Genomic DNA, 11,260 nt, shown 5'->3' with positions numbered 1-11,260 from the left:
ACTTAGAAAGATATAGGAATAAAGTAAATCAAGATAAAGATAAATTCCAACTTTAAATTTTTATTACACTAAAATGATAAATCAATCAGTTGTTACAACTTACGATATTCAACCACAACTTTTGGATACCTCATCAAATAAAAAAGAGACATCTCTCGTCCAAATTTTGATGAACGTCTTTCCGTGCTTGATGTTGCGGTGATTATTTATTTGTTGTTAAGAATTATAAGATTTAGCAGCTAATTTTTATATTTATAAATTTAAATCTTTATGAATATTGAATGAAATAATTTCAACATATACTTTCCTTCTCATATAGTCACGCTTTTTTTTTATCATGTAACACTTACGTGTTCTGCATGTTAAATTATTATTTTGTATACCTTAATTAGTTATTCGTTCAAAAGATTTTTTTTCATCTTTCTTAATTTTCTTAATTAATACTCAAATTTATTTTATCTACGTTAAATAAAGTGAGATATATACAAATTATTAATAAATTAAAGAAACTTTTAACTATTAAATTAATTTTTGAGTTTGTTTAAAATTTAAAAATTTGAACAATATTTTAATATTTTAATTAAGATATTTTCAATATCTTTTTAAATTATCTACGGGCACTCATTTAACTATCTATCTTCTATCAGTTAGAAATTTTATTCGTAGATTTGAGTACAAATATTTTTGCCACCCCTGACAGTGTGTATAAACCTAAATAAGAAGTGAGTGCAAATTTAGCAATAAAGATATAAATATACTCAATTATAAGTACTTTTGATTCATTTGGAATATTTGTGAAGAAAATTAACTATATTTAAATATCAAATAATATAAAAAATGAATTTTAATATACTTATTATAATCTATAGAAATATAATTATTATAAAAAAACAATAATTTTTTCAGGTATTTTACTTCGTATGTACATAAGCATAAATTATTTATTATATATTTTTAACTACATTAAACTGCGAAATATTCTTTAACTTTTATCGATGACTAATGCATAAAAATTATTTAATCTCTATTAATTAGATTTTGAGCATTAAGCAGGTATGGAAAGGCAATTTATGCTGTGCTGCCATATTTGCTGTGTTCTCAGCGGGCTTATTATTCCTTTGTGGACCGTATTTTTTGCTCTTTCGCAGCTCTATATTATGGACAAAGAAAATTGGCCCCAAAAGGCTAATATGAAGTCCTTTTCCATGAATTATGCACGTAAAGAATTTTGCACATGAAGAATGTTAAGCCCAATGGATAGTTCAGTGAGAAAGCTAGTGAAATGAGTAGGATAAGAATTTTGCATTAGGTAGCCCCAACCCTCTCCCCAGCCATACACATTATCTTGTGAGATGAATTTCTTATTTATTTGTGGGAATAGAAGATAATAAGAGGACATTTACAATGCTACATGTTATTTAACCAATTGAACTACATTTTCTTGATCTTATGAGATGAAATTGATGACGAAAGAGAAATACAACGAGTAGTGATAAAAAAAATTGTGTGATCAAGTGGATAGGGTACTTTAGAGAGTAAAAATCATAAAATAATAATTATTAGTGAGGAAATTAAACTATCAATCATATTGTTTTGAAAAAAATTGATTTTTCTATATCATGTTATTGATGCGGAATATCCATTAGTTTTATTAATGACTAATAATCTCCGTCGGATAATCTGACTGACCATTTTTAGTAAGATCTTTCCTCTTAACCATGATTTTTTCATTTACAAGGTGCGAACTCAAAATCTTGTTTAAGGGACCAAATCTAAAATCACTCGACTAATGACTTATTGGTAAAAAAAAATAGATGATTTAAATATTATAACCATACCTAAATGCTATTGAATTTAAATAGAATCACATACAGTGGTGCATAACTGGGCTGATTGATTAAAGGGGTTAATTAATTTTACAAATAAATTACAAAAGTAGAGCTATTTTGAAATGGTAAAAAAAATTCAATTTCATGCCAACTTTTCATTAGAAAAAATAAATATTATTTTTTTAATGTCACTTGGTGTCCACGTGGGATGCTGCAATGTCTGTAATGTTTTCAGAAAATGTTATTAACACTACAACGTCCTAAGTGACATTAATAAATCGAAATTTTAAAAAAGTTGACTTAACACTGAAAACGTCCTAGAATTTTCAAACGCTGATTGTTCCAATTTGGTATAAAAAAAATTAAAATTTTATTGGATTAGTTTATAATGATAGTAGAATTACCCCTTTATTATTTTTTTATATAAAAAATAGATACAGTATAGGTAAAGTCCATCACAAGGGGTATTGCAAAATCTAATTAAATTGACCATAAACGCGTAGAATTTCAACATCACGATCCATTTCGGACTAACAACTGAAATCACACGCCCTTACCAGTTACCATTTAACTGGTCTTATTGATACTACGTATAAGGAATATCTAGTAACTTAACAAGACCACCAATAATAATAATAATAATAATAATAAGCTTGATATGACATTGTATTTGAATCATCAGAGTAGGCACCATCGTGAAATTCCATGTCGCTAACTAATAATGAAATACAATTATTCAGGTAATCCAATATGATAAATTAAGGTTGTAAAATACCAAAAGGTGTACGGATATAAATAAGTATGTAACCAAAAATCCTTAACGAAAGTAAATTTGAAAGCTGGCAATGTAAACAAGAAGATGATGACATTATGCGTAGAATAGTACAGAAGCATGCTGTGGACAAATAAATTATGGTTGGCTCGGATGTATTAAGGTGTATTGTAAAGTAACCATCTACTAGGTCCAAGTTTGATCGAATTAGATATTGGTCTGTCTAATGTCTGGCACTAGTTCTCCTGAAGAAAGTTTTTTTTTTTTTTTTTTTTGGGTTTGATTAGACCCCTGTAATCAAAATCTGTGGAGTATTCCCCAAGCTCAACACACAAGTTCTGATTGAGAAGACACAAGTCCTAGAGCTAATGCCAATTAGAATCTCAAATAGTTCAAATAGAGGCATAAGCTCTCTCCCAAAATCAAAAGTAATGATGTAAATGTAGCGATAAAGTTGACTATCATTTCCCACTACTAAGCAAAAGTGAAAATGTAATTATTCAAGAATGGGGTACAAAGGAACATTTCAACCAGACGAAGCTTTTGATAATTGATGGGTTTAGGGCTTTAAGTCTCATGGGCTTATGTGTCATGAAAAACCCTTATACTAATAATTTCGCCTTGTTTTTCAAATCAATTTCCTCTGTTTATTATTATTGGTCATTTCCTAGATGCTTACATGTTGTGCACTTAATAAAATAACTAATCCCAGTGATTAGTGGGGAATAACTTCTTGAATTTAACTTAATCATTATTAGTTGGATCTTAATCTTCCATAAATGGAAAGCAAAGTCATGAATGAGACACTCATGTTTCTGTCATCATCATCGCTTATTGCTTTGACAAGACTAAAGATAACTAAGTTGCTGTTAACTAAAACACATGAATTTTGCATGTGCCTGTGTTTCCAATCACGCTTAATGGGCCAATTTAGCGGGATAATATGGTCTTCTTAGATTGAAGCTTTTGTGAACATAACTAGCTTCAGTTATCCAACAAATCAAGGTGGGAACTCGCTGGCCACGAATTCTATTCCATCATAGTTGTACTACTAATACTCCTACTACTCATAGGAATTTCCTAATTACTTAACTAAGGAAGAAAAAAAAAATGTTACTCTGAAACTTAAGGAACAACCACAAGCTATTGAGATTTTTTGTGCTGCTTAATTTGCAATGATAATTATACTTTTCTGCCTTCTGGAATAATCTCCTTGTTTATTACTGGGGCCTAACCCAAGAAAAGACACTTCACTTTAGGCCTAGGCTAAATAATAGTTTTTGGTGGGAACTTTGACAGAGACCAAATTTTGCAAAGTAAGCTTAACTTGAAAGTGGTTACAACTATTTCTACAGTTTCATGTTGCTTATTTTAATCAAATATTTTCCATTAGCAAACTAATTCAATTATACCAATTACCAAGCAAAGATAGGTTAGTATCATGAAATTATCAATTGTAACAACTTCTCTTTCTTGTCAATTAGTTGTCTGTTGTAGGATTAGATGTGGAAATGCTGGTTTTTAGGATAATGCAGAGGCATCTTCATTTTTCAAGGGCAAGTGGATTATGTCTCCTTCAATTTCAAATGCCCATTATGATCATCTAAAAAGATCTCTTTATGAAATTTACTTCACAAACTTCCCATCAATATTATAACTTGCAGACGTTTAAGCATTTCAATCACACATTTTGCTTTACTTTGATTGCATCGTTTGCTATGATTAAAATCGTTTGTAGTACTAATTGTTATCAAAGCCTCTCCCACATGATAAGATAGACTTTGCAGAATATATGCAAGTTGGTAACCGTTTTAGAAAATTTAATAAAAAGAAAATTTCTAAAACCAAATTATTCTTCTGCTTTATGTAGTCAATAAAGAATCTGAAGGCCACAGAGACATTTTACACTGAACCTGTTTAGAATCATATTGTGTCACTGAAGCAAAATAATACCAATTGAAGGGTCATGGTTGCTACTTGCTACCAATTGTTCTGTACTGCTTGTATTTTGTTTAGTGCTTGAAAATTCAGGTCATAAATTTCAATAGTACATTGAGCTTCATGTTTTCTTTAAATTTGTTGATTATGACTTTAACTTTTGAACTTGAAAATTATTCTTAAGTATTTTACCCTATGTCTTTAAATATAGGAGGACATTTACGAGTAATTGCTAGGACCGTGTTGATGTAAGGGAGGGTTCATAGTAAGGACAATACTTTTGTTCAATTAATTTCAACATTAGTAATCAATGATTTCCTGGACAAATTTGAAGAAAATTGAATACATTTTTTTTCTTTTTTAAAAGAGGGTTATAGTTCTTTAATCTTTCATTTATGGCACTATGCACTGGACCTAAATAATAAGCTTAGCTTTAGGTATGGCCTACCAAGATTAACATCACATATTCCCATATTGACGATAATGCCACACAATTCCTTTCTTATGCAGTCCTATTTGCTGCAAAATAACTAGGGGACCAGTAGCTGTAATTACAAAAATTGCCACATATATTCAACCATCTCAAAGCAATCCCAGCTAAGCAACTTGTGAGACAAATACACAACAAAGTGTCCAAGTGATTTCGGATTAGATTTGTCTCAACTACTGTCTGCCTCTGATTATCAAAATGCATGGTTCAACAGAATTTAACATACCTATTGGCTCTTACCTTCTGTGAATAATGGTCATTGGTCAGCTAATTTTTTTTTATAAAAAAATATGAAAAATGTAAAACAGATTCCATGTACAAGCGTGCTTCTTGAACAGTTTTATTCTTAATAAGAATTAAGGTGCCACCCTAGCCTGTATCCTGGAACCGAATATTTGCCTCTATAGACTAAACTTTTATCATAAGAAAACAACTATAGTCATTTATTTTATTTTGCTAAAACAAGACTGCTTCATTTGTCCCATAAACATAGACATCAATTTTGATTTCACGCAAGAAAAGAAAAAGAAAGAAAAAGAAGACGACGACTAGAAAACATTGGTTCAATTATAAAGCTGACCAACTTAATTTTTGTCACTAATTAAATGACACAAGTGATTATTTTGCTGTGAACACCCAAAGGACAACGAAGCCGACACATATTATAGACGTATTTAGACAGCAAGAGTAATGGAGTATAAAGTATAAAACATTTTACAACGTTATTAGGAGTTTGACTTCTTGGAACAGCTCATATGGGAAAATATAAGATAAGCCTAGAGGCTCATGATGAGGTATGGTCGTGGACTATGGAGATTACAATTACAAGCATCTTTCTATTGAGGACTAATTTATAATTCAAATTTTCCAATTGGATGGCTGAATTAGGACAAGGCTTAGGCCGCGGAAGCTTACAATGCCAGAACAAATAGACAGGCAATCGCAGAAAGATATCAAAATTAATATTACTAATATTATTGAGAGGTGAAGGAAGATACCCTTATGGGTTTAGAACGTGTTCGTGAAAAAATGAAGCACTTGAAGACAAAGCACTATTTTGGATTCTTCTGTGCCATGAATAACTTGCAGAGAATATTGTACAATTTGTGCCATCTCAGAAGGACAAAGGAAAAGTTTAATTTATTATGCGTACAATGTCCTATAATTACTTCTATTCCAAGATATGTAATGTAATTTAATTATTTTCTATATAAAAAATAAAGTTGGTCACCCTTTCAATCTATCTTCAATTTGCATTACTTTAGACACATGCTGCGACCCTTACTGTTGTTAAGTTTTCCTGTTTTGAAATGATTGAAGCGAATGTCTATGAATTGATTATTTTACTACTTGATGGCCATGCCCTGCTGTTAGCACACAGTAACTAGTCCCTGATTTAACTAACTGGTGTGGGCATCATCTTTTTTTCTATTTAACTTTTGCATTTCTCAAGCAGACAAACTCTTTAGAGTGAAAGGCTTAGTTTATTAGATATTTTACCTTTCATACATGCAAGAATTATTCAATGACATAGTGAGGAATCCTCCAATCTCCATCCATGACACGAATTACAATGCCATTAAAAATTGACTTTATCTAGCAAAAGTCAGAAAGCTCATGGGCTTTTGGGATCTGTGATCTCTCTGCTACGCTTTTGTGATTTTGTCCCTAGAGAGGGTGAAAGCTACCGTTAGCCAAAATTGTTGAACATCTTTTTTCAAACACATTTTTTTTAATCTAAACCACATCCCATAGGTAACTTTTCCGAAAGAATTTTCCTATGCACACAGCTCAAATTATGAGACTTTACTCGAGAAATCAATTACGTGTTACTTAAACTAACTGGCTTTTTGGTCAACTTTTTTTTTTATCTTGGTCCCACAATCATTTATGCAATAGTTACCACCTATATAAATAATGTCTAGTTGTTTTTGGTCTCCCATTCTGTAATATTATTGAAGTGGCACAACCCTTTGTCCTAGCGAAATTTTTTCACACTTTTTTGCATCGTCTTCGGTATGCATTTTTTATTTTTATTTAGGCTGAGGTAATGAAAGGTCAGAGAATATTTTTGAGCAAACTATACAAACAATAGCCCAAATATTATTTGATCAATTGCAGGCTGTAACAGTATAAGTAAGGTTACCACTTACCAGTATAAATACTTGATACGTGACACAGAAGCAGACATAGTAACACAACAAATTTGATGTGTTTACACGTAATGTATGCAAAGTATTGTCCAATACAAAATACAACCCGTGCTTAAAATATCCGTGCTTCATGAATATCAATTAATTGTTGAAAGTCATATCATATGCTTTAATGTACGTACCCGAAATGCAGGCTTCAATAAGCAAATTAAAGGGGCAATTATATTATTGTGATTGTCAAACTTGCATAGAGTTATTTGTCTTTATTATTAACTTGGCTATAGTACTCTACCAAAATCAGCGACGGTTTTAGTATCTTTCCACACAAACACAGTACGTATTTTTATAAAGATCGAAAATTGAAATTGAAGAAATCCACATTTAATAAAAAAAAAAAGATACGTAATTTTCAAATTGCAAAAATGATGAATCATCTCGACAGTTGGTTGAATTCCAGCAATTTCTATGGGAAGAAATGCGACCTTAACTTGCTCAGATGTCAAAATGTAAATTTGTATTTGTACACAAATGATGAAACTTTTCCAAACGATAATAATGATTTTTCAAAAATGATCCCTAAAAGCTAAAAAGAAGAGAAGGTCAGTTTTACTACCAAAGAGCATCTGGTGGAAAAGTTGGACAAGAAAAGGAAAGGGCTATAGAGTTTTCAAAACTTGAAGTATTATCACCAATAGGAACAAAAGAACCTAGAGAAAGTTCTGTTATCGTCAATTTAATGCAGTATGCTTTGTTTGCTTACCTTACCCCTCTGAGGCTTTACTTTTCCACGAGAATTTTGCCCTTCTTAATTCTTGTGGTTTATTTGTACTTCATATTACTAATCTTGGAGTAGGCTTTGCCTAGGCCAAGCCACTCCTTGAAATTCCATTGAAGTTTCTTCTTTTCTCTCTCATCTAAGTCATATGGCAATGGAGACATTTCGTCACACTCGAGAAGTTTCAAACTCACGAGATAACAACTATATGGTCTAAAGCAGCACGGTACATATTACATAACCACCAAGGTCGGTTAAAAGTGAAAACCGTCCTAGCTAGAATTGCAGCAATTACCCACCAAAATTTGGCATATAGCTATCTTTAGGATTTGATTCACTGTCTTACAAGGAAGAGAACTTTTTTCCTATAAAAAATTGACAACTGTTTTTTTATTTCTCATATTCTTATTAACATATTATTTTGTTTACTTATTGCTCTAACATAATTTTTTTTACAATAAACTAAAGAACACTCTCATTTTAACCTATTCTGTCTCCATATATCTTTCTCTATATTTATTTCCAAACAAAAAAATGTTAAAGAACGTTAATTTGCAAGTAACAAATAAGTTTAATTCCTTATATACACAAGTGATAATCAAATGATATACAATGTTAAAAATTTTATACCGTCAATCAATAAAAAATTACAATAAATATGATACATATTTATTACACATGATAATATAAATCTTATGTATAAACTATTTTTTTGGTAACAAAATTCTTAAAAGAAAAAGGCTGGCCTGGCCTTGGTATGTAGTGGGGCATTCACATTAATAAGTCAAACCATATGATCCTCTATGGAGGTATCTTATCCATCGGATAGAAGAGAGCAATTGCATCAGAAACGTTGGCTTAGGTTGTGGGACCAAAACAATTATGTGGAATGTCCCGTGAAGAAAGGAGAGGAAAAGCCAGTTCTGGAAGGTCATCAGATATATAAATATAAATTCAAAACCCCCTCTTATTATAAGGCTCCCTTCGATTATCTACCAACAAAGTTGCAATATATTTCTTTCTTAATAAGCTCCAACGCTTCCCATTGAATTCCACATCAAAGTTCTACTCCTGTGTCCTTCTTAACAATCCATCCACGTAGGTTTCTGACAAAAAGACTTACTTTGCCGCTTTTAAGAAACATTTTGAAATCGCTTAAGGCATAATAGTGCACATGGGGAGACACTCTTGCTGCTACAAGCAGAAGCTTCGTAAAGGCCTCTGGTCTCCTGAGGAAGACGAGAAGCTTTTGAATTACATCACCAAACATGGCCATGGATGTTGGAGCTCCGTTCCAAAACTAGCTGGTAGGATGATGAGTACTATACTATACAATACTTCATGTTTCCATCATCACTTTATCAATATATTGTTGCTGCAGCATGTGCACAACACAACACAAAAGTCATCATTTGAATTAATTAACCTTCCTTTTTTTTAAGATTTAATTTTTTTGTGTTGTATATCTTGTCTCAGGTCTTCAGAGGTGTGGCAAGAGCTGCAGATTAAGATGGATAAATTATCTCAGGCCTGATTTGAAGAGAGGAGCATTCTCACAGCAGGAAGAGAACTCCATCATTGAACTTCATGCAGTCCTTGGCAACAGGTACTACTACTATATTGTTTTCAAAGTTGTTGCTAGTTTAATTCGGCTTTTCACCATCAATTACTGCAAGAATTTTCGCTATTACAGTGTCACTCAGAGGCTGTCCGTAAAACATGTTCTTTTGTTTCATGGTTTTGTATATGTGATTTTATGTGTTTTTGATGATTGTATCAGGTGGTCACAGATTGCAGCTCAGTTACCAGGAAGAACTGATAATGAGATAAAGAATCTATGGAACTCCTGTCTGAAGAAGAAGCTTAGGCAAAGAGGCATTGACCCAAACACACACCAGCCCCTCTCAGAGGTTGAGAATGACAAGGACAAGCCTCTTACAGCTGACAAAAGCAACCAGAAAGCCTCCAATGAGGTGAGTCTTATTGAGCCACCAAAACCAAAGCCAATATCTACTACTTCTATGCCCATGGATAGATATCCCCTTGAAGTTTCTTCAACTTTCAAGATCAGCGGTGGCAACAACAACAATAACAACAGCAACAGCACCCTAGACAGGTTTGACAGCTCCATCACTAGTTCTGATATGATGGGAATGGGATATTTCCCTTTTCAGCACTTGAACTATGGATCAAACATGGGACTCACTACTACACCCAACAACACTCCACTTTGCTTCATGCCAAGTTCCACTTCTTCTCAAATGATGTCAGAGCTGAATTCCACCATGCTCCATTCTATGTTCCCAACACATGTAAAACCCACTGTTAGCCTCCACTCTAACAACAACAACAACCCTTCTTCCATATCCTCTGATGGGGTTCAGAACTGGGAAACAAGTACCTTCAGTAATAACAACAATGCAAGCAAAAGCAATGGGAGTAGTAGCTGCAGCATCCAATTACAAAGCGGCAGCACTAACTTTCTTGATCATAGCAGCACAATAACATGGGGGCTGCAAGCAGAATCTGCCACCAAGGCAGATAAAGATGCTCATGTTGTTGTACCTTTGCAATCATCGGAACAAGAAGACATTAAATGGTCTGAATATCTCAACAACACCCCTTTCTCTCTGGGAACCATGTCAGTGCAGCATCAAACTACAAACTCTCTCTACAGTAGTGATGAGGTGAAGCCAGAAACAACAGGCTTCATAGCAGACGAATCAAGTACCAGTTGGCACCACAGCCAGCATTTTCAACCTTCGGAAATATATACCAAAGATCTGCAGAGATTTTCAGTGGCTTTTGGACAAACCCTGTAGTTTTCAGGCACTGAACACGTGGAAACCTCAACCAAAGAGAGAGGAGAGCAAGATGCCGACATTTCCAATGTGAAGTAGGTCAGAAATTTGTCGCGAGTTCTGACCGCAGGTGTGTGCTGTAAATTTTTTCTTTTCATATTTTTCTTTTGATATTGTAAATGTGTCTAATTTATATATACCAAAAAGAAAAAACCACCTCAGCAATCAGCATTATGTTACAGTATAATTGATATTTGTGATTGATTAATTCAAGTTTCTTCTTTTTCTTCTTCTAATCACTTTGTTATTCATTAAACATAGAATAAGTAAGGCTTGTTCCAGCTATCCAGATCTTCCTTTCTTATACGTACGATACTATTATGGATCTATATATATATATATACAATTGATCACATCATAGTGAGAATTATTCATTTGAATGAGGGTATTGTTTTGTTCTTATGATTATTGTGTAACAGTTTTGCATTAAGGTGATGGAGCG

General features: G+C 32.7%; 1 protein-coding gene across 1 annotated transcript; it reads left to right on the top strand.

Moving 5' to 3' along the window:
* Nucleotides 1–8,921: 8,921 nt before the first annotated feature.
* Nucleotides 8,922–11,026, top strand: LOC100788976 (transcription factor MYB61). Its single transcript, XM_003553643.5, has 3 exons — nt 8,922–9,264; nt 9,434–9,563; nt 9,738–11,026. Exons 1-3 carry the CDS (start codon nt 9,132–9,134, stop codon nt 10,777–10,779), a joined length of 1,305 nt encoding a protein of 434 aa, XP_003553691.1. The 5' UTR covers nt 8,922–9,131; the 3' UTR covers nt 10,780–11,026.
* The last annotated feature ends 234 nt before the right edge of the window (nt 11,027–11,260 follow it).

The sequence above is a fragment of the Glycine max genome, chromosome 19 (genome assembly GCF_000004515.6).
Source record: "Glycine max cultivar Williams 82 chromosome 19, Glycine_max_v4.0, whole genome shotgun sequence".
Classification (NCBI taxonomy): domain Eukaryota; kingdom Viridiplantae; phylum Streptophyta; class Magnoliopsida; order Fabales; family Fabaceae; genus Glycine; species Glycine max.
This window is presented reverse-complemented; position numbering and strand designations above follow the sequence as displayed.

Coding starts and splice junctions, on each gene's coding strand:
- LOC100788976 (XM_003553643.5), top strand. CDS start 9,132: ATGGGGAGACACTCTTGCTGCTACAAGCAGAAGCTTCGTAAAGGCCTC. Junction 9,265..9,433: donor CTCCGTTCCAAAACTAGCTG/GTAGGATGATGA, acceptor ATCTTGTCTCAG/GTCTTCAGAGGTGTGGCAAG. Junction 9,564..9,737: donor CATGCAGTCCTTGGCAACAG/GTACTACTACTA, acceptor TGATTGTATCAG/GTGGTCACAGATTGCAGCTC.